The 21,744-nt window shown below is 35.5% G+C and overlaps 1 protein-coding gene across 1 annotated transcript in view; it reads right to left on the bottom strand.

Moving 5' to 3' along the window:
• Nucleotides 1-21,744, bottom strand: part of LOC127838909 (kinesin-associated protein 3-like) — a 38,775-nt gene that overhangs the window by 4,053 nt on the left and 12,978 nt on the right. The window contains exons 5-16 of the mRNA XM_052366999.1: nucleotides 21,301-21,417; nucleotides 17,191-17,298; nucleotides 16,081-16,179; nucleotides 14,659-14,837; nucleotides 12,349-12,511; nucleotides 11,646-11,857; nucleotides 10,893-11,000; nucleotides 9,644-9,809; nucleotides 7,970-8,095; nucleotides 7,388-7,486; nucleotides 6,528-6,613; nucleotides 4,554-4,743 (exon numbers count right to left, since the gene is read on the bottom strand). Coding sequence (XP_052222959.1) covers nucleotides 4,554-4,743; nucleotides 6,528-6,613; nucleotides 7,388-7,486; nucleotides 7,970-8,095; nucleotides 9,644-9,809; nucleotides 10,893-11,000; nucleotides 11,646-11,857; nucleotides 12,349-12,511; nucleotides 14,659-14,837; nucleotides 16,081-16,179; nucleotides 17,191-17,298; nucleotides 21,301-21,417 — 1,653 coding nt within the window. The remainder of the gene's footprint in view (nucleotides 1-4,553; nucleotides 4,744-6,527; nucleotides 6,614-7,387; nucleotides 7,487-7,969; nucleotides 8,096-9,643; nucleotides 9,810-10,892; nucleotides 11,001-11,645; nucleotides 11,858-12,348; nucleotides 12,512-14,658; nucleotides 14,838-16,080; nucleotides 16,180-17,190; nucleotides 17,299-21,300; nucleotides 21,418-21,744) is intronic.

Below are 21,744 nucleotides of genomic sequence, written 5' to 3'. Positions count from 1 at the left end.
AGAACAAAGGCCAAAGAAACAACCCTCTTAATGAATGTTCTAAATAAAGACCAATGCCTTTCTAGCAGAACATGCAGTAATGCAAAACAAACAATTACCAAGTAAACAAGAGCACCGCATAACGGCTGCCACGTTCGGCTGCGGGTGCAGTTTTGAATAAATGAAAGCTTGACATAATTTTTTTTAGAGGTCACAGTGACCATGACCTTTTACCTAGTGACCCAAAAATGGGTGTGGCATGTAGAACTCATCAAGGTGCAGCTACAAATGACATTTCAAAGTTGTAGGTTGAAGCACTTTGATTTTAGAGCCAATGTTCAAAACCTCTACAAAATGTTAAGGTTTTAGCACGACATAGACGGCGGACACGACGACGGACACGACATGAAACGATGAGCTGGCTATGACAATACCTCCAAAAACAGCCGAGCTAATAAAGCTACTTAAATTAATTCTATTAAGACCCATGCGTTTCTGATTTAAGTCAAATTATCCATGCAATACTTCTCTGTAACTGATGTTTTGTACCTTTTGGTCCTGCAAAACCAACATTTCATTAATTGGTGTGAAAGTTGTCGATACATGTTAATATGGTTTACAAATACATGTAAAATGTAGATGTAGCCAGTTTTACTTCTTTTGCACACAAATTATTTAACTGTATACTGACAGCCCATATTCAGGCAATTAACAAAACCTTACACAATAAAAGACATTAGTCTGGGAACATACAGTCTGTAACTGTAAGTACTTTGGCCTACAGATTTCAAAAGAAAAAACAGAGATAAGAGAGAGAGAGGGCTGGTTCAGTATGGTCAGAATGAATCTTGACCTATAAAGGTCAAAGAAAACCTACGGGGAAAGAATAGGTTAGCCCGGCCAAGTATGGTCACTATGTATAAAGTTGTGTATAAGGCGCACTTTTTTACCCCAAAATTTCATTTTAAAAACTTAATGCGCGTTATGCACAACTACAGCCATGCCAAGACATTTTTTCCCTGTCAGTTACACAGTTGCGGTAATTCGCATCATTCTGTTCCCCGGTGTTTTAACTGTAACTATGTTAATATAGTGTTATATTTACGATCTGAATAAGATGGACAAATTTTATAAGTTAACTTAAATATTTTCTTTCTTTTTCAGGTACGTACAGAGCATTGAAATCAAATAAATTTGAAGAAGAGAATGAAAAACAAGGAAGCCATTTTTATTTAAATGTTATGGTTACAATATACTAAATAATTTTGGAGTGCAATGCTATACCCTCTAAAAATTGGAATGTCATTTATTTGAAGACACAATTCTCTCCATGGGCACTTGGTAGGGAAAACATTGCTGTATACAACAAATTCAGTGTTTTGCTTTTAGGTTGGAGACTACATGAGACTTAGACAGATGGCGGGAAACCATCATCAATTGGAGAAAGCCGGTAAAAAGATGGCCTTAAAACAGTGACCGCTGATTCGCGTCAAGTTCTTTCTTACATACCACATGACCTATCTTTTTTATTGTTTAAATCAATTCGGCTTGGAATGCTCTTGAAGAAAAGGTATGGTTATGAGGGTGTCTACGCGCAAAAGTTTGACTTTATTTTTCATTGAAGTTGTTGGTTTTACATTGAATTTGTTAAGGAAATCTTTTGGCATATTGTTACCTAAACTAACTTTAGGTAAAAATGCAATATCATCTGCAAGTGCAAAATATGACTGGAAAAGCTGATTTTTGGTCATTTCTTAGCAAAAGAGAAAAAAATTAAGTTCATTAAATGCATGAATTCAGATTATTTGCCCTGGAATAGTTGTTTTTCAAGTTGACCCCCCCACCCTTATATAGCCGAATAAGGGCTAAATTGCTTTCCGACATAAATTCAAAGGCATATTGGTTGACCGTGTAGCGTTAATGTGCTATATGAAGTCAGAATTCAACGCCAGGGACTCCGTGATCCAGTAATGCAACAATAGCTTGTGCGTAAAGCATTAACATTCAAACACAGCCCCATTTCACCGACATGGAAGGGCAGACATTTTTACAGTATGGACAGTGCAGCAGATGCTTAACTGAGCCAGCCTTCATATTTAGTACAATCATGAATTTAGCAAGCTTTATCACTTCATATTATTCATAGAAATACACTTAAAATACATAAATGCATGTTTTTGTTTCATTTTATATGTATTTCTATTAGGTATTTTGACTTTTTCAGGTAGAGGAATTTCTGGGACTAAGACCAGGGCCACTGGATAAGGATTGTTGATGGCAAAACAGGTAATAATTTAAATTTATTATCATGTACACAAGCAAATAATCATATTTATGATGCTTAAGGTGTAAAGAATGTCATAATCAAGTTTGTGGTCACTCAAACCCTTGCCGTCGTGTAATTCCCCGTGCAGTTTGTATCGATAGTTCCGTGTCCTGACACGTAAAGCTTGTGCTTTGTTGGCAGCTGAAGTTGGCACTTAACAGCTAGGTTTATCCTTGGTCCTGAGCATGTATGCAGTACAGATGAGTTGATTTGCTACTTGTAACCATACAATTAGCTTTTTTTTGGTATTGTTTTCTCACAATATGCTTACAGTCATGGTTCCGGCTTAAAAGGGTGTCGCTACTGACTTAAACATAGGATTGTTCTAGCAAGTGTCCCCTTCATCATTAACCTTAGAAGGATCTTTTTGACAAAGTTTGGCACTTTCAGCAACTTGTTTTGTTTTTTATTTGGTACATGTATATGCTTCTCTCATTCAGTAATTTAAGGGCAGTATTGACCTTTTTTCGCTTGTCTTTGCATAGAAAGGTGACATGGATCACTGATATTTGTTGTGTTGAGAGTTCTGCAGGAAAAAGAAGTACTAGAAACCCATTTCAGGATGCCTGCATTGATCTGAACTGCCTTTCTGCCCCTGTTACTACATGGAACCTCATTGCTAAGCTTATAATGCTTGCCTACATATGTGTATCTTGTTCATTTTAACCTTTCCTTCCAGCCTAAACCCTCAAAATGAGCATTTTTTTCTTTCGCTTGGTTACGAACCCCCATTTTGACCAGATTGCCACCATAAAAATAGTGAAAAGTACTTATTTTGTGCCCAAAATATGAAATTTTGTATTCTCTTGAACCTCTAAATGAGACCTGGCAATGCATATTGACCATCTGCTGCAGTTTAAAGGCACCCATGACATTATATGCTAGAATATATCATTGGCGGCTGGTAAATAAATGGGCACCGAGCGACAAGGCGCTTTCAAGATTTTACGCTTTTATTGGTGTGAAATTACAAGTTATTGGAGGCTTATTGATTTCTACACTTCAAAGTATCTTTGATCTCTCATTTTGACTAATTTGTGTACTGTCTTGGATGAAATTGTGTTTTTTTGGCTTTGAAATTGACATTTTTGGGGTGATTTAAAAAAAAACACACACACAAAAGACATTTTCAAAATTGCTTAGAGTGAAAATAGCTAACAAATTCATTCTTTCTCTACCACGCATAAGCCCCACGTGCATGTCTATGTGGTTTGTTTTGGTAATTTGTTGCAGATATTCAACACAACAGCTTTAAATCTTAAAGAGGCATTTAAGCTTTAACAGGCCTAATTTTGTCTTCTTCGGACCGAAAACACCCGCGTGTGAATATATGATATAAAATGGCCAAATGGACAGCTAATCGAGCAAACTTAATATATTGGTGCAATATGCATAGAAAGATACTAATATGCAAGAAAAACACATTTTAATCAGAATAAATTTCTCTTTTAGGTTACAATATACTTAATAATTTTGGAGTGCAATGCTATACCCTCTAAAAATTGGAATGTCATTTATTTGAAGACACAATTCTCTCTATGGGCACTTGCCATGACTTTATTTTTGAATATTTCTGTGTGCATGTGGTAGGGAAAACATTGCTGTATACTACAAATTCAGTATTTTGCTTTTAGGTTGGAGACTACATGAGACTTTGACAGATGGCGGGAAACCATCATTAACTGGAGAAGAGCCGGTAAAAAGATGGCCTTCAAACAGTGACCGCTGATTTGCGTCGAGTTCTTTCTTACATATCAAATGACCTATATTTTTTATTGTTTAAATCAATTCGGCTTGGAATGCTCTTGAAGAAAAGATTTGGTTATGAGGGTGTCAACGCGCAAAAGTTTGACTTTATTTTTCGCTGAAGTTGTTGGTTTTACATTGAATTTATTAAGGAAATCTTTTGGTATATTGTGACCTTATTGTTTTTTTTTAGCTTAAAAAAGTAGATGCCCGTTATACATAAATGCGCGTTATACACAACGTTTTATGGTAGTTCAGCTTAAAGTCATTTTGCTTCTATCGCACAATAACTGTGATAGCTTTTTATGTTGCACAAGCAATCATGGCAATTATTAGGTTGCCCAATAGAAATATAACCACAAGATTTGCTTTATATCAACTAGACTCATTGCAAATTATTGCATGGCAAATCAGTGACTCATTGCAGTAATGTCCTCACAATTACATTTAAGTGGAACAGATGCCAAATAAAGCCTACCTTGATAGATTGGGGCAGACTTACCAGGATAGAAGAGGTCTGGATGGTCCAGTATGTCGGCGTCCTGCAGGTATCCCTCGTACCCCTCCTCTGGGTACATGTACGGGTCTGCCATCTCGTCCCCGGGCCGGGACTCCACCATCTCAAGCCACTGAGAGTTGTGCCAGCGAAACTTTTCCAACTGGATCTTCTTGGCCCACTCCTCATCAAATTCCTGGGGAATTGAAATTTCAGATATTTATATTAAGGGGTTAGTTTATTCAAGGGGCAATACAATTGAGATAAGAGTATGAGACAAGGATCTTCTTTGCCTACTGTACATCGAATTCCTGATAAATTGGAATATATGAGCGGCATTCTGGTAAAACAGGGCTTTAAATGGCGTCCCACACTGCACAGGCTAATCAGGGACAACACTTTCGACTTCTATTGCATTTTATGTTCATATGAAACTTTTTTGTTCAAAGGAAGTCTCTTCTTATGCGGAAAGTGTCATTCCTGAGTAGCTTATTCAGATATGAAAGTTTGAGAAAGAATTGATCAGTAGTTACAGAGAAGTTACAAACACACTTTATATTCTAAAGTGTAACAGCAGACAAAGGGCCATAATTCTGCCAAAACTGGTAACAGCGTACAACTTTTTGTTAAGATCTACATATTAAGGTTATTTAAATGTTAAAGTAAAATTAGTTTGAGCAAGATCCACCCAGCACTTAAATAATGATTCTGAATAAAACAAACAATACATCTCAGCCAAATGTGCTTTTCTCTACCATCATCTACACAGGAAGATCACTGAGCAATGGAAGTTTGGGCAATTTTAAGCCAGAAGTTGGAGAAGAGTAAAAAACACAAGTTTTGTAAAGTGCATTGGACGCACATACATTAAAATTGTGCTTCTAAAATAACAATCTAACACATAACCCTTTTTTAAAGTCAATTCTTCATTAAAAATAAACAACATAGAAACAAAAGTTGAAACTGGGGAGCCTGTAAACTTAATAAATAATTGTTTTATATGGGATTTTAGCATATGGATGTTGAATCAGTTGAAATACATCAGCTAAAGAGGGCTTAGCAAAACAAAACAAGTTTTCAGCAACAATATATACATGATATTATGATACATTTATAATAACTAATGCACATTAATTTTAACGATTTCACAAATTTCAATTATATCAGAGTTCCAACCAGTACTTGGTTAATTTAAAGACGATTGTAAACCTTACATTACATGTATTACTTTTTTGTCAAATTGTAATAATTCTCACAGATAAGCTGAGTGAGGATGTAATCCCAGACAATCCAGATTAGTAAGTAATTTTTGACTTCAATGGACAGTGGGCACTTACAAATATGATGTCGAGGGTGGGGTATTGGACAGTGGGCACTTACAGATATGATGTTGAGGGTGGAGTAATGGACAGTGGGCACTTACAGATATGATGTCTAGGGTGGAGTAACGGACAGTGGGCACTTACAGATATGATGTCGAGGGTGGAGTAACGGACAGTGGGCACTTACAGATATGATGTCAAGGGTGGAGTAACGGACAGTGGGCACTTATAGATATGATGTTGAGGGTGGAGTAACGGACAGTGGGCACTTACAGATATGATGTCGAGGGTGGAGTAACGGACAGTGGGCACTTACAGATATGATGTCTAGGGTGGAGTAACGGACAGTGGGCACTTACAGATATGATGTCTACGGTGGAGTAACGGACAGTGGGCACTTACAGATATGATGTCGAGGGTGGAGTAACGGACAGTGGGCACTAACAGATATGATGTCTATGGTGGAGTAACGGACAGTGGGCACTTACAAATATGATGTCGAGGGTGAAGTAATATATAGTGGGCACTTACAGATATGATGTCAAGGGTGGAGTAACGGACAGTGAGCACTTACATATATGATTGGGGGTGGAGTAACGGACAGAGGGCACTTACAGATATGATGTCGAGTATAGATTAACGGACAGTGGGCACTTACAGATATGATGTCGAGGGTGTTATCACAGACTTTGCGTATCTCAGAGTTCTTGTCATGCATCAGGTCTATCAGATAGGCTGGGGCTTCTAAGAGCGGTTCAGGAAATATATCAATAATATCAAAATGACACAATACAAAAATCCAAAGTTAAAAAAATCCAAAATTAAACAAGACTTTTGTCAAGCAATATAAGTCCCCTACCGGCTCCACCATTGTCAGAAATTCCACCATTTTCAGACTTAAAAAAAATATATATTTGTTGCCATAGCAACCAGAATTTTTTACGTAGGAACACAATGAAATGACCTGCATAATGTCCATATTGCCATCTTTTCATGTTTCAAGTTTCATGAAAAAATATTAAGAACTTAAAAAGTTATCGCAGGATCCAGAAAACCACCATTTCAGCTGTATTTTTAATCTATTTGTTGCCATAGCAACCATAATTTTTGACGTAGGAACGAAATGAAATGACGTGCATAATGTCCATATTGACATCTATCCATGTTCCAAGTTTCATGAAAAAATATTAAAAACTTTTAAAGTTATCGCAGGATTCAGAAAAGTGTGACGGACGGACTGACGGACGGACTGACAGACGGAGCGCAAACCATAAGTCCCCTCCGGTGAAACCGGTAGGGGACTAAAAATATTGTTTTTATTCTAACCATACAAGCAACCTTTAAAAACAACACAAAGTCTAAGTCCTATCAACAATTTAAAATATGGAAAAAAAAATTGAAAGAAACCTCAATAAAATGCTTACTCATCAATCTGAGCTTATAAAACATTTAAAAACCACACATTTCATTCAGGGCTACTACACAACATATAATGTTGAAGCGAAATCAAAAGGATACGTGTGTCTTTAATGATGACTTCACGCGTTGACTCGTGGAATATCATCTGATAGAACACATACACTATCTGGCATACCATCTCATCGTCTTCTTGCTTGGCTGAAATACAAGGGTATTTAAAATATAAATAGGTCTGATCTCATTACACATCTAAACTTTGAAATACAAATTTATGTTTCCAGTTTTCAAAACAGGGCTTTTGGGCTGATTTTGTAACAGTTCTTCGGTCATGTTACCACTTGCAAAAAGTTGCTTTTTCCCATAATACTCTAAACATGTGCAAATTTTACCTCAGGTGTTTGAAATAAGATCATATATAAAGTGATTTGAAGATGTACAATATACTTTACTGATGTGATTATGTTGTTTTGAAGCATTAACTTCTTCATTTTGCAACTATTAAACAACACTAACCCCTTTGATTAGGAACAGGGATAACATTAAAAACATGAACACAATTATTCAGTTATTTGGAATTTTTGGGAGTTCTTTATAAACCAAAAATATGTGCTGCAGTTGAAACATGTTGAAACATTTTTTTTTTTCATTTTTGGGACTGTTGAACAGCCTGTGCCCCCTTACCATTGAGGAGCTCAATGAGACTGTGTATGATGTTGGACTCTGCCAACATCTTGGCACTGATGTCGTCATTGCAGACTGTTCCCACCAGAATGATCACCTGCAGAACCAGGTCATCCTCAGCAGCACCTGAAAAACAAAACATTTTACATTACTTGTCTGTAGAAAGAGTCAACAGTAACATTAATGTTTTGATGTTTTGTTTTTTTTTGTGAGGGGGGGGGGGTCCAAATTCTACAATAGAATTAATGTTGGGGGGTTACAAGATCTGCAATAAAATGACATTTTCCAAAATATATTAAGAAATCATACAGAATTGCTAATATTATTAAAGCTAGAGTTGAGATACAGTAGCAAGCATCCGTATGAAAAAGTATCAACGCAAATTATCACAAAAAACATGTGTTAAACAGTTTGCAAATATGTTTCATGCTCATAACAAAAAAAAGCTTTTAAAGACTGAAATATGACACAATTGAAGATATGCAAAAGGATATGTTATACTGCATCCACACGGCACAAATCAACTATAGTAGTATTTAATAAAGCAAACTATTAAACCCCAGAAACTCTTTAAGGAGAGAATTTTTGGTTACTTTTATAACAGAACACCAACTTTAACATAAAATAATAACAAGAGTACAAACATAACGGGTGCCAACGCTCGGCTGCGAGTGCAGTTTTGAATAAATGAAAGCTTGTCAGAATTATTTTTTTTAAAGGTCACAGTGACCTTGACCTTTGACCTAGTGACCCTAACATGGGTGTGGTGTGTAGAACTCATCAAGGTGCATCTACATATGAAGTTTCAAAGTTGTAGGTGGAAGCACTTTGATTTTAGAGCAAAATGTCAAGGTTTTAGCACAACACCGGCGGTAGGCGAGCTGGCTATGACAATACCTGGTTTCCGAAAACAGCCGAGCTAAAAACAAGGATCTCAGCCTTAGAACTATCAATGCAAATCATAAGATGTTTTTAAGAGGTTTGATGGCATAGCTACGCGTAATTATTGTCATGACTGTTGTAATCAGGATTCTGGCTGGACCTAAATTTCTTTGCGATAACCAATTTTCATTTGTCCGCGTGCCAAAACTCACGGATTTCACTGACTCAATAAGAAGTTGTTGCGACTACATTTCGCCACTTTGAAAAACTGCAATACCATTTAACAAGAACAAGAGATGTGTTTGCCAGAAACACAATGCCCCTTATTGCGCCGCTTTGAAGCCATAAATTTGACCTTTGACCTTGAATGATGACCTTGACCTTTTACCACTCAAAACGTGCAGCTCCATGAGATACACATGCATGCCAAATATCAAGTTGCTATCTTCAATATTAAAAAAGTTATGACCAAACTTTAACGAAGGTTAAAGTTTTAGGAAAGAATAATACAATGATATTTGACCTTTGACCTTGAAGGATGACCTTGACCTTGACTTTTCACCACTCAAAATGTGCAGCTGCGTGAGATACACATGCATGCCAAATATGAAGTTGCTATCTTCAATCATGCAAAAGTTATCAAACTTTAACCTAGGTTAAAGTTTTGGGACACACACAATGAATGAATGAATGACAGACACACAGACAGACAGGCCGAAAACAATTTACCCCTGATCTTTCGATCCCGGGCATAAAAACAATAAACTTTAATATCCTCATAATTAGACCCACCTGGCTGCAGCCTCTTCTTGATCCATGGTACGAGCTGGTACTCCTTGAGGATGAGCTCATAGTCCAGGTCTGGTATGGTGAGGTTGCCCAGCACCCCCAGGCACTCCAGGGCAAAGTCGTCCTCCTCTGGACTGAGAACAGCCTCTGCCAGGTCACTGATGTAGTCCTGGAAAAGTTTTGCAACAAACAATTCTTAGACTTAATGATGATCATACTTAGACAAATGAAAACATAATTCAGCAGGTGAATATATAGAGGCTAAATACAGTGATAATGCTATAGAACAAACTGTTCAAAGCAAAGAATGTTACACATATAGGTGTCAAATTCCATGCTAGACTTTACATTTAAGTAGTTATAAAACATAAAAGTTTTAAGTGTATTCTTCATTTTTAGACATTTTTAAATCGTTCTAAGAATCGGGGGGTGAATACGGGCCCTGGTTTTCAGGAAATAACGCAAGGTGCATACTGTGGGCGGCTAATGGCTAAAGGTTGTAGGGAAGAGCAAGGAAAAATGTTAAAATGTTAAACCCATAACAGCCTTTAAAGCTTTGTCACAAACATGCGTTATACCCCCGCACAAGTTTGTCAGCTATCTTCAAGGGCAAATAACTATGGAATTTGTAAGACACTGGCGATGAAGTGTCTTTTAAATCTACACTTCATGGTTGTAATATATTTGAAGTTTCAATGAGTAATATGGAATAAGTTCGCTCAACAAACAGAGAACATTTTATGCTTCTGCCATAAACATTGCTAACATCAAGGGCAGATAACACAGGAAAGTGTGGATCATTAAGAAAGAAAAAATGTCTAGAACATCTATACTCCATGATGATGGTATATTGTAAGTTTTAATTCAATCCTTTGCAAAATGAAGAAGTAGTTTAATCAAACATCAAACATAAAAAAGTTCCTCAAAAACACTTATGTAGAAACTACTAGGCATAGTATGCAAAGCATGAAATGAGTCGCGTTCTGAGAAAACTGGGCTTAATGCATGTGCATAAAGTGTTGTCCCTGATTAGCCCATGCAGTCCGCACAGGCTAATCAGGGACGACACTTTCTGCCTAAATTGGATTTTTGCTAAGAAGAGACTTCATATAAACGAAAAATGTCATAAAAGTGTCAACCTTGATTAGCCTGTGCGGACTGCACAGGCTAACCAGGGACGACACTTTACGCACATGCATTATGCCCAGTCTTCTCAGAACGTGACCCAAATGATCCAAGACATAGTGCTTACAATGAACAGGTTCTTGGTAGGGCCATCATGCTCTGATATGTTTCTGATCATCTTCATCAGTAGGGAATCTCGGAACTTGAACGACCTCTTCATCAACATCTTCAAACCCTGAATGAAATGAATGAAGATCTTTATATGTGTTATCAATTATGTGGTATTTAATTTTGTCAATTATTAAAATCAATAGAATATTTGTAGTGATTTACCTCTCGTGGCATTTTTTGTTCTTCAATTTAATAACTGTAAATGAAAATGTAAGCAACAAAAACACACAATAAGGTTTTATTAAAACAGAATTAGTAACATGGATGCAGACAGTAAGGCACTGATCACACCATTATTATAATATTTTGTGTGTGTAAATAGTAATAACATCAGAATCCACAGAGTTTTGTGCCCTGTTAAATTACTCAAAAAACAAATTCTGCTAAAATATCAGAAATAAAGCAATTGCCTGTTTATTGTTACATGAAAATGTTTCCAGTTGCAATATTTCCCCCATTATCAGCACTTGAAAAACAACAACATCATCAAATAAAATTACACAAAATAATGGTCGACGTAGCGTAGAAATGATGGAGTCCGCCTAGCAACAGGGAGGTCGCGGGTTCCATCCCCACTTTGGCAGCGTTCTTTAGATTTTCGGCAAAGATGCCAAGTACTGGTTCTACCCAGAAAATGGACTCAAGAGCATTTGAATAAGCCTTAGACTTTAGATGAAATAAAAAAGTAATTGGTTTAAAATAGAATTACCTGGCCCTCACATATGATTTGGGCCGTACGTTTGTTCGCCGCCAGGTTTATACACAGTGACAGCAGCTCTATGTCTGGATTCTCAGGGGATTCCAGCATCATTCGCATCACCATGGGGATACAGTCTGTGTAGGTGAACATGGACTTGGACTTGTCATCCATGGAGATGTGGTAGAGGATACACAGCACTATGAGTTTGTGGTTTTCATTGTCTGGAATATAAGAGTTAAGGATACACAACATTTAATGTTGGTGGGTTTTATAGTCCGGAATAAGCGAACAATCCTGTAAGACAATACACAACACTTTAATGAGATGATCTTCATTCATTTGTTTGAAATACAGAAAGAAAATAGTAAAAACCTTATCAAAATAAGTTATATCATTGAAGTTTGAGCATTAAACATCATTTAAACAAAACAAACCCCTTATAAATGGCAACTAGTCATTACCGCTAAAGGTTAAAAATATTATGGTGATATTGTGCATTTTGACATTGTTAACATAGCTAAAAATTGTGTATTTTTGGAGTAGAAACAAAAACTGGATGTTGAATGATTCATGTTTACTTTTTTTTAAATTCACTCTTGTATCTATAAATATGGTTCACAATTGTTACTAGTTTAAACTTTTGATAAATAATTTCATATAAAGCCTTATATTTTCTCACATATTTTTGATGATTCAAGCTACAAATACTTACTGAGCAGCGACACAAGTTTTGGAAGCAACCCAAACTTGATCATCTTGCTGCGCATGTCGGGGTCAAAGGAGAGGTTGAGGAGGAGACGTAATGTGATGTTCAGGAGGTCCTCATGTTCACATGGTACCAGCTTCGTCAACTTCTCAATGATGTTCAACTCTGCCTGTTAGTTTGAAAAGTAAAAAGTCGTGATTCCTTATTTCATAAAAAACATTCGGAAATTCAACTCTGCCCATTTGTTTGAAAAAAAACACACACAAACAAAGCAAATCTTTTTTCCATTACATATATTAGGACAAAACCTACATCAACAAGAGCTGTCACCATAGGATGACTTATGCCCCCCCTATAAACACTTGATAGAAGTTTTTTCAAAACTTAAACACAGATTTCGAAACCTAAATGCGGACCCTAAATTCAGGGTCAAGGTCACAGGAGTCAAATTTTGTGTGCTTATGGAAAGGCCTTGTCCATTAACACATGCATACCAAATACGAAGGTTATATCTCAAGGGACATAGAAGTTATGAGCATTTTTCAAAACCTAAACACAGATTTTGAAACCTTAACGCGGACCCTTAGTTCAAGGTCAAGGTCACAGGGGTCAAAAGTTTTGTGCGTATGGAAAGGCCTTGTCCATATACAAATGAATACCAAATATGAAGGCTATAGCTCAAGGGACAAAGAAGTAATGAGCATTTTTCGAAAACTAAACACAGATTTCGAAACCTTAGCGCGGACCCTTAGTTCAAGGTCAAGGTCACAGGGGTCATTTTTTTATGCGTATTGAAAGGCCTTGTCCATTTACACATGCATACCAAATATGAAGGTTATATCTCAAGGGACATAGAAATTAAACCTAAACGCAGATTTTGAAACCTAAACGCGGACCCTAAGTTCAAGGTCAAGGTCACAAGGGTCAAATTTTGTGTGCGTATGGAAGGCCGTGTCCATTTACACATGCATACCAAATATGAAGGTTATATCTCAAGGAACATAGAAGTTATGAGCATTTTTTGAAACCTAAACACAGATTTTGAAACCTAATCGTGGACCCTAAGTTCAAGGTCAAGGTCACAAGGGTCAACATTTTTGTGTGTATGGAAAGGCCTTGTCCATATACACATGCATACCAAATATGAAGGTTATAGCTCAAGGGACATAGAAGTTATGAACTTTTTTCAAAACCTAATTGCAGATTTCGAAACCTAAGCGCGGACCCTAAGTTCAAGGTCAAGGTCACAGGGGTCAAAATTTGTGTGCTTATGGAAAGGCCTTGTCCATATACACATGCATGCCAAATATGAAATTGCTATCTGAAGCGACATAGAAGTTATGAGCATTTTTCGAAACCTAAACTCAAAGTGTGACGGACAGACGGACCGACAGTCCAATCGCTATATGCCCTCCTTCAGGGGCATAAAAATAATCTAGGTAGTGACAATAAGATATATTGAAGCCAAGACAACAAATGGGTCAAATTGATCACAGCTGACCTATAAATTCTACCAAAATTATCTTAAAGTCATTATGACAATGATAACTTACAATACTCTCTGAAAGTGTAACATTTTTTCAATTTAAGGCTTTAAAGGGACTGTCAACCGTGACGAAAAAAGAAAAAGTTTTAAAATACCGCATTTTTTACAATTATTAGTTGACATTGATTTAAATATCACAACTGGTATATTACATTATTTGAAAAAATAAAATTTCGCGATGTGAAATCGAAAGTCGATTGATCATTTTATATATAAAATATATACAATTCACTACGTATGCACAATTTGCATTCCTGGGTTTACCACGTGACGATGATGATAAATCTACTTGTGCTATTTATAGGTAACTGGTAGTTTACCTGGTAGGCATACCCAGTAAAATTTATTACTGAATGTACTGAAAATATGAAAACCTAACAACCTTTGTCAAGTAATGTAATATACCAGTCGTGATATTTTAATCAATATAAACTAATAATTGTAAAAAATACGGTATTTTAGAACTTTTTTTTTTCGTCAATCGCGGTTGACAGTCCCTTTAATTGTCATACATAAATTATATAGAGAGACTTGACTAAAAGTTTTTGAATGCCCCATTATAATATTGGCTATTTTATGCTTGTTAAACATTTATTTGTTTCAGTAAAAAATATAATATTATGTCCCATTGACAACATCATTCTTTAATTACAGAATTGAACAATCATTGAAAGGAAAAGCATTAATGAACAGTTCAAATGACAGTCCACTTAATTTCTTCAACACAACCCCACCATAAAAATTACATGTAAATTGTACTATAAGCTCACCATTTCAGTCTTGTTCTCCACAAAGATGGAGAGTTTCTTGAGAAAGGAGACCACCAGAATGAGCAGCTCAAAGTTGTCCCTCTCCAGTGACTTGACCAGCATCTTGATTGCGTTTTTGTTCTTCATCTTCATCTCAACCTTCAGGTCCTCTGCCAGGTTCAACAGAAGGTAATAGGCCACTGGAACAAAGAGCAATAGGTTTCCATAGAAGGTAATAGGTCACTGGGGCAATGAGCAATAAGGTCAATAGGAGGTAATAGGTCAATAAAACGCAGCAATAGGTTCAAAAGGAGGTAGTAGGCCACTGGATCACAGAGCAATAGGTTAAATAGGAGGTAATAGGCCACTGGAACACAGAGCAAAAGGTTAAATAGGAGGAAATAGGACACTAGACCACAGAGCAATATGTTAACAGGAGGTAATAAGCCACTAGGACACAGAGCAAAATGTTAAATAGCAGGTAATAGGCCACTATAACACAGAGCAATATGTTCAATAGGAGGTAATAGGCCGCTACAACATGAACATCGAAGCAATTAGGTTTAATAGGATGTTATAGGATGGCAACTGAAACACACAGCAACAGGAGGTAATACGCAACTTAAACACGGAGCGATAGGAGGTAATAGGGCAATGAAACACAGAGAAATATGTCACTGAAATACAGAGCATGAGGTTTAATATGAGGTAATATGCCACTGAAACACAGAGCAATTTGTTCAATAATAGTGAGCTATAGGCCACTGAAACACAGAAAACTAGTTCAATGATCTCCAACAATGAAACATGTGAGAAGTTTCTATTGAATACTTGAAGTAGAAACAGTTCTATGTAGTGCTAAGTTAGCATTAAGCAGAGTATAATGTGGACACCGACGTTTGGATAAGTTGAAAAGCTTGGACTATCCAGTGAATACGCTAGCAAAAATGGCTTGATACAACATAAAGAGAAAAAATAGTATCCGCATTACAAAAACGCATGTACCTTTTATATGAAAAAAATCAAAATAGTTCAACGCTACACATTTTGACTTATATATGTAGACAGTGATGGTAAAGTAATGTCAAAACACATGAAACTACAAAGAACAAGGCTATTGTCAAGCAATATGGTCCCCTACCGGCTCCACCATTGTCAGAAATTCTACCATTTACAGAATATTTTTTTGGTCACCATAGCAACCACAATTTTTGACATAGGAACTAAAATGAAATGACGTGCATAATGTCCATATTGCCATCTATCCATGTTTCAAGTTTCATGAAAATATAAAGAACTTTTAAAGTTATCGCAGGATCCAGAAAAGTGTGACAGACTCACAGACGCACAGAGCGCAAACCATAGGTCCCCTCCGGTGAAACCGGTAGGGGACAACAAATGCCCAAAGACTTGTCACAAAGACACTAAGGCTACAACGGCTACCTCTCAGAAGCTGTTCCTGTTTCTTCACTAGACCATCAAACTTCTTGAAACTTTTCTCATACTCCTCTTTCATTTTCTTGCTGGATTTCTCTGCATCTGGTACACTGGGAGTTAAGGAAATAATCATGTGGTGGTACAAGTTACATAGTATCATTTCTAAGAGCATCGGATCATTTTGGGTAAACATTGCATTTTGGAATAGGTAGTTAACATTTTGTACGAAAATTATAAATAATCATTATAAAGACAGTCACACAAAAAAGTACAAAAAATGAAACCAATAATAGTTTACATAAACATTTAAGGACAAAATACATTTTTACAAAATGAATTTATACATGATTGATGTGCTAATCTTTTTATAAAACATTGGTAAATTTGTTGCCATCAAAATACTACCAAAACCAGCATGGGTCCCAGGCCATATGCATTATTAATTTATAAACAAATGTGTTGACACTGGTCGCTATAGTTAGGTCACTTTGAAAGTATTACACATTTGGGTATGGGTTTAATGTTTGTATACCGAATAGATGAGTGTCCATAATATAAGGATTGGAGACTATAGAAAGATACAAGAAAACAATAGATCTTTAAAAAAGATCCACACTAGCAGAATGGTCTTACAATAAAGGTGGTTATTTCAAGGAAGTTTGATATATGCCATGGTATTTTAACATAACTAACCCTTATCTGTTAATATGGTAATATTCTATATACAATGTACAGTGAACATTGGGCCTAAAAATAACACCCATGTTTTCTAATCAAGCATTTAAGCTGTTTTCTAATCATACATTTAAGCTAACAATAGGTACATATTTCTCAAAATGCATATAACAAATCAATATTGAGCACTTGATTATCAAATTAAATCGTCAATTACAACTTTTTTAAATTTAAAGCCCAACACATTTGTTCTGTTTAATCAAATGAGTGTCATGTGAGGGTTTAGAGATATATTTATAATGGGCATTGGCCCACTTGAAGGGTAATGTGAATCAAATTCCTTTTGGTGCAATATTTACTTTACCCCTACACTGCCTATGTTATTCATGAATTATAAGATACAAATTGTTAAAAGATAACATCATATGCATTAAAGGATATCAGCTTTCTTTTTCTTCTCCAGTTCCTCCTTCCACAGGTCGTATTTCTTGAGCTCGTGTTCTACAATTGTCATGCACAGTGCTCCGATCTTGAAGTGCAGGATCACACCTGAAACATTTCAGTTAAGTTTTAATTACTAATGTATAAACGGAGGAACTAGTTTTCTGTGTTGTTCTATGTTGTTACCTTACAAAATATTACATACAGTTTTCATGGTGCATTTAACTTCTCAGTGATAAAACATGTATTTAACAATTTATTTATTGTTTGTTGCTCTGATGCGTTGGCTTCAAAACACCACAAAATTATCGGTTCAGAACTAGCCACACATCAAAATAGAAAAAATTAGTGGACAAAACACCATTATAACACTTTTTGTATGTTTTATAGATTTTTTCACTGTTTTAAACAGTATTTCAGACATATTAGAGGCATTAGTTGGCTTTCCCTGGAATAGCTGGTGTACCAGTTCTAAGTGCACATACCGGTACTGATGACAGTAACTGATAATAGCCCTACTTGAATCAGATATAGAGGGAGAATGGCTGTAAACAAAATTTCTTATTATACCTCACTTTTATTCACAATGCTAAACTCCCATAGGCCATCGTGACATAGAAATACTGTCAGACCCAGCGGATAAAAATTTACTGTCCAAAAAATACTGTTGCCCGCTACCTTAGCAAGCAAGTGCCACCAGCGGGAAAAGATTTACTGTTAAAAAAATGCTGTCTCCCGCTACCTAAGCAATCACGTGCGGAATGGTAAAAAAATATACTGTCCCATTCGCGTATGCGCAGTACGCAGTTTTGCATTTCCGTTGTATTTGGATAATTAAAATATCGATTGCAGCTGAAACTGTGCTGTAGAATAGATTAATGCCATTATTTAAGCTTTGACAGGAGTCATAAAAAAATCAATTTAGTATACTAGTAAACGACATGCTTACCTCAATGGCAACTTTAATCAAATGCTAAAAACAATAAAGTTACAACGATATAAACTTCCAGTGTCTGTTCTTAAGGTGTTATGCATGACAAACACACAATACGAAATACGTTTTGGATTCGTTCGATGCTTTAAACAAATATTTTACTGTTAAAAAACCACCACGTCCATATTGTTGTCCCAAAATGTTTCGTCACCGAAATGATGTCACACAAATACGTCATAAATTGTGTAATCAAGCGATGAAAATAAAATACAGAAAGCTGGTTCGGTAATATATTTGTAAAAAAATAATTGAAGAAAATTGATGGGATAAATCGATTACTAGGTCGGTTCCGAATAAAGCAAAGTTCATTATGCTCGGCCCGAAAATCTGAACCACTCAACATATTAATGGTTGTTCATTGCTGAAATTAAATACAATTATTGAATATTAAAATTGTTCATGGTTCATATAAATTGTTCATGTTTGAATTGTTTGTTCGATTAATAAAATAAATATTACATGTCTGACAGGGTGACAGTAAATTTGTCAACTTTCGGAAAAATACTGTCAACCTTGGCTTTGCCTCGGTTGACAGTATTTCCTCAAGTTGACAAATTTACTGTCACCCTGTCAGACATGTAATATTTATACAATGGCCAAAAAGATTTGCGGCTGGGCAAGGAACAAACCAGTGATTGCTAGATTTTTTGTCCAGCGCTCATCCAACTGAACTAACAGGCAAGGCCCACAATTATAATACAAATAGTTTGATTGTAAAACCTAGTATTTTTCAATTTAAAATATGCCAACCAAAACATGGAAAAGTTTATTTTGATTGATCTATTGAGCTTAAAATAATGAAATATTAATATGGGATACATAAATTTAATCTATAAATCAACTCCCTCATGTTTCCCAGCTTACTCTGCCATTCTCCCAACAAGCCAAAGGCTACATAGTCTTCCGAAATTGTGTGCGAGGGGACAGCCTCAGGGCTTTTGCTGCCGATCGCCACTATCTTAAATTGCAACAAATTTTCGAAAGTGGCAACAAATTTTTCATTGTGGCGAATTTCATTAATGACACCTTATTTGTACATGGTGCTAATCTGTTTTTTGATAAATCTCATTTGGTATATTACTGGTGCATATTTGTTCACCACATGGCATGCTAACAAGCCCTTATAGGGAATTGTTTGTTATCAGAAGAGATTGACATGGTGTGAAAGATTATCTACGACATAACAGCATCTGTTTTACGCTTGTTAGACACAATTACAAATCAATTGAAACACGCATTAGCACTTATATTTTTTAATCTTCTGAAATGTTTAATGATTTTGTTTGAAATATAGTGATTTTTTTATTCAAAATACCAATTCACAATTTTAAGTTAAGGATATTTTTTAATATTTGAAAATGTGGTTTCCTTTTTTCTAAAACAAGGCTAAATTACAGCATAGAATTTTTTTTTGCTTTTTATTTGATTTCTATCTTAGTGTCTGTCCTTTATCTTGATTAATTTTACCAAGAAAATGGGACATAAAGTTGTTATTTCAACAAATACATATCTTGTTTGAAACTAGAATTTAGCACTGTGCAGGTAAAGTGTTATTACAATATTGTCATATATTTTCGCGACCCTGAGTTGAAATAAAGTGTTGTAAATACATATCTCCTATTATTAACAATTATAAAGTTGAGTTTCAATAACAAGAATGTAATTTATGCTACTTCATGGTGACAATCATGCTTATTGACTCTTGAAATGTGTCAATATATAGAGAATAACAGGTTACTGTCCCATCTTTTTTTAATATATCAGGCGAGGCTTAGAATAATTTATTCGTGCCGAGCCTGATATATTACAAAACGGTGGGACAGTAACCTGTTATTCTGTTTATCATACCACATTTTCCTAAAAATCTGAAAAACAATCCATTTTTTGTATTTAAAATGTACGGAATCCCTGCTAATTTTGCTGATCCGGCTTTTACACGTTGACATACATGTAGCAACGGCATTCGTAAAGACAAAAAATAAATCGCTTATTTTAAACATCGTATAGAAACAAACAGTTGCTTGCACTACGATCGGGAAAAGTACACCTGCTGTAATTATAAACGTCTTGAATTGGAGATCAGGAATGGACTGCAGCGACAAATTTAATCGAAGAACACACTTCAACAAATAGTTTGGAAACGCCATTTTGGAGATGTGTATTGACATTTTGATGATGTTGTCAATAATGACATAAGCGTATTAAATCGTTTGTTTAAATAGTTGAGGATTAGCATACAGTTATCATTTGTCTTGGCTTTCTGTGCAACACTTGCGAGTGCAATGACTATATTGATATTTAAGATTCAATGTCAAATTGATGACGTCATTTTAATTCTGTAGTGCGGGCTGTGGTGATTTAAAAAAAAAAAAAAGGTTTTTGTGATATATGACTTTAAACTAGAATAAAATATGTACGTTCTTGGTATCAAATTGTTTGTTTTGTTGAACCTGATTTACCTTGATAGAAATTGTTGACATTATTGCAAATCCCACGTTACTACAAACATGGACTGATATAAGAACTTCCTGTTGACCATGATATAAAATTTTTTTATATCAGGCAACGTTATATCAGGCAGATATCAATGCGGTGGTATGATAAAAATTATTGTTATTACAATATTATAAATTTTATTACTATGGACAAATATTGGCAAAACTATGACAATTTAGTAGCTATAAAAGAACTTTCAATGACAAATGGAAGTATGATAACTTACATGCAAAATTGTTATTATTTATACAAAAATAAAGCTTATTAAGAGTAAAGTTAATCTTGAAATTTAATATGTGTTTATATACTTGTAAAAGTAACAATAGAGTCAAAGACATAAATGGAATACTGTCAGGATAATTACAATAAGTAAATATCTGTTTTACATTAATGCAATTGACTTAATAAAAAGGGTCTGATATGGTCACATCTTAAGTTTGTTTACGTCCCGAAAAAGTGGCGAAAACAATTTTTGACCCAGTGAAACCCCTGAGCCCTGTTTCTTCAACTGGAACAGTGTCTTAATTGGTGACATCTATTGGATTATTAGGTAATCCAATATACATTTGGAATGGGGCAATTTAAGTACATTTCTGAAAACCATCCTAAGTTTTACTAACCATGGAACTGTGTGAAGCTGGAGAAGCAGAAGAAGATGTAGATGATGTTGGTGGCGAGCTCAGAGCTCTTCTTCCAGTCATCACGTAAGACACGGGCCAGAGCACTCACCACTGTCTCTGTGAACCAGAAATATTGGGATAAAATTAACAAAATAGCCATAAAACATATACAAACAAATTGTAGAAAAGTCTATAAACTAATTAAGGAGTCATGATCTTTTAACAGTGTTACGGTTGTGATGCTTTAATCTTTTTGTAGAAAATTGTACATACAATAAAATGCTATTTAATAATGGCAGATTTTTTTTCTGTCTATGAAAAGAAAAATCTGGAATGTCTTATTGGTTTTTGAACCATTTTCAAGATTTTTATGCTTTAAGACTTATTGCATGTCAACAACAAATTAAACTAAAACAATCAGTGGTGGACAGTTAAGTATAATCT

This window comes from Dreissena polymorpha, chromosome 7 (assembly GCF_020536995.1).
Source record: "Dreissena polymorpha isolate Duluth1 chromosome 7, UMN_Dpol_1.0, whole genome shotgun sequence".
In the NCBI taxonomy this organism is placed as follows: Eukaryota; Metazoa; Mollusca; class Bivalvia; order Myida; family Dreissenidae; genus Dreissena; species Dreissena polymorpha.
Note: the sequence above shows the minus strand (reverse complement) of the source record. Positions and strands in the feature narration are given on the sequence as shown.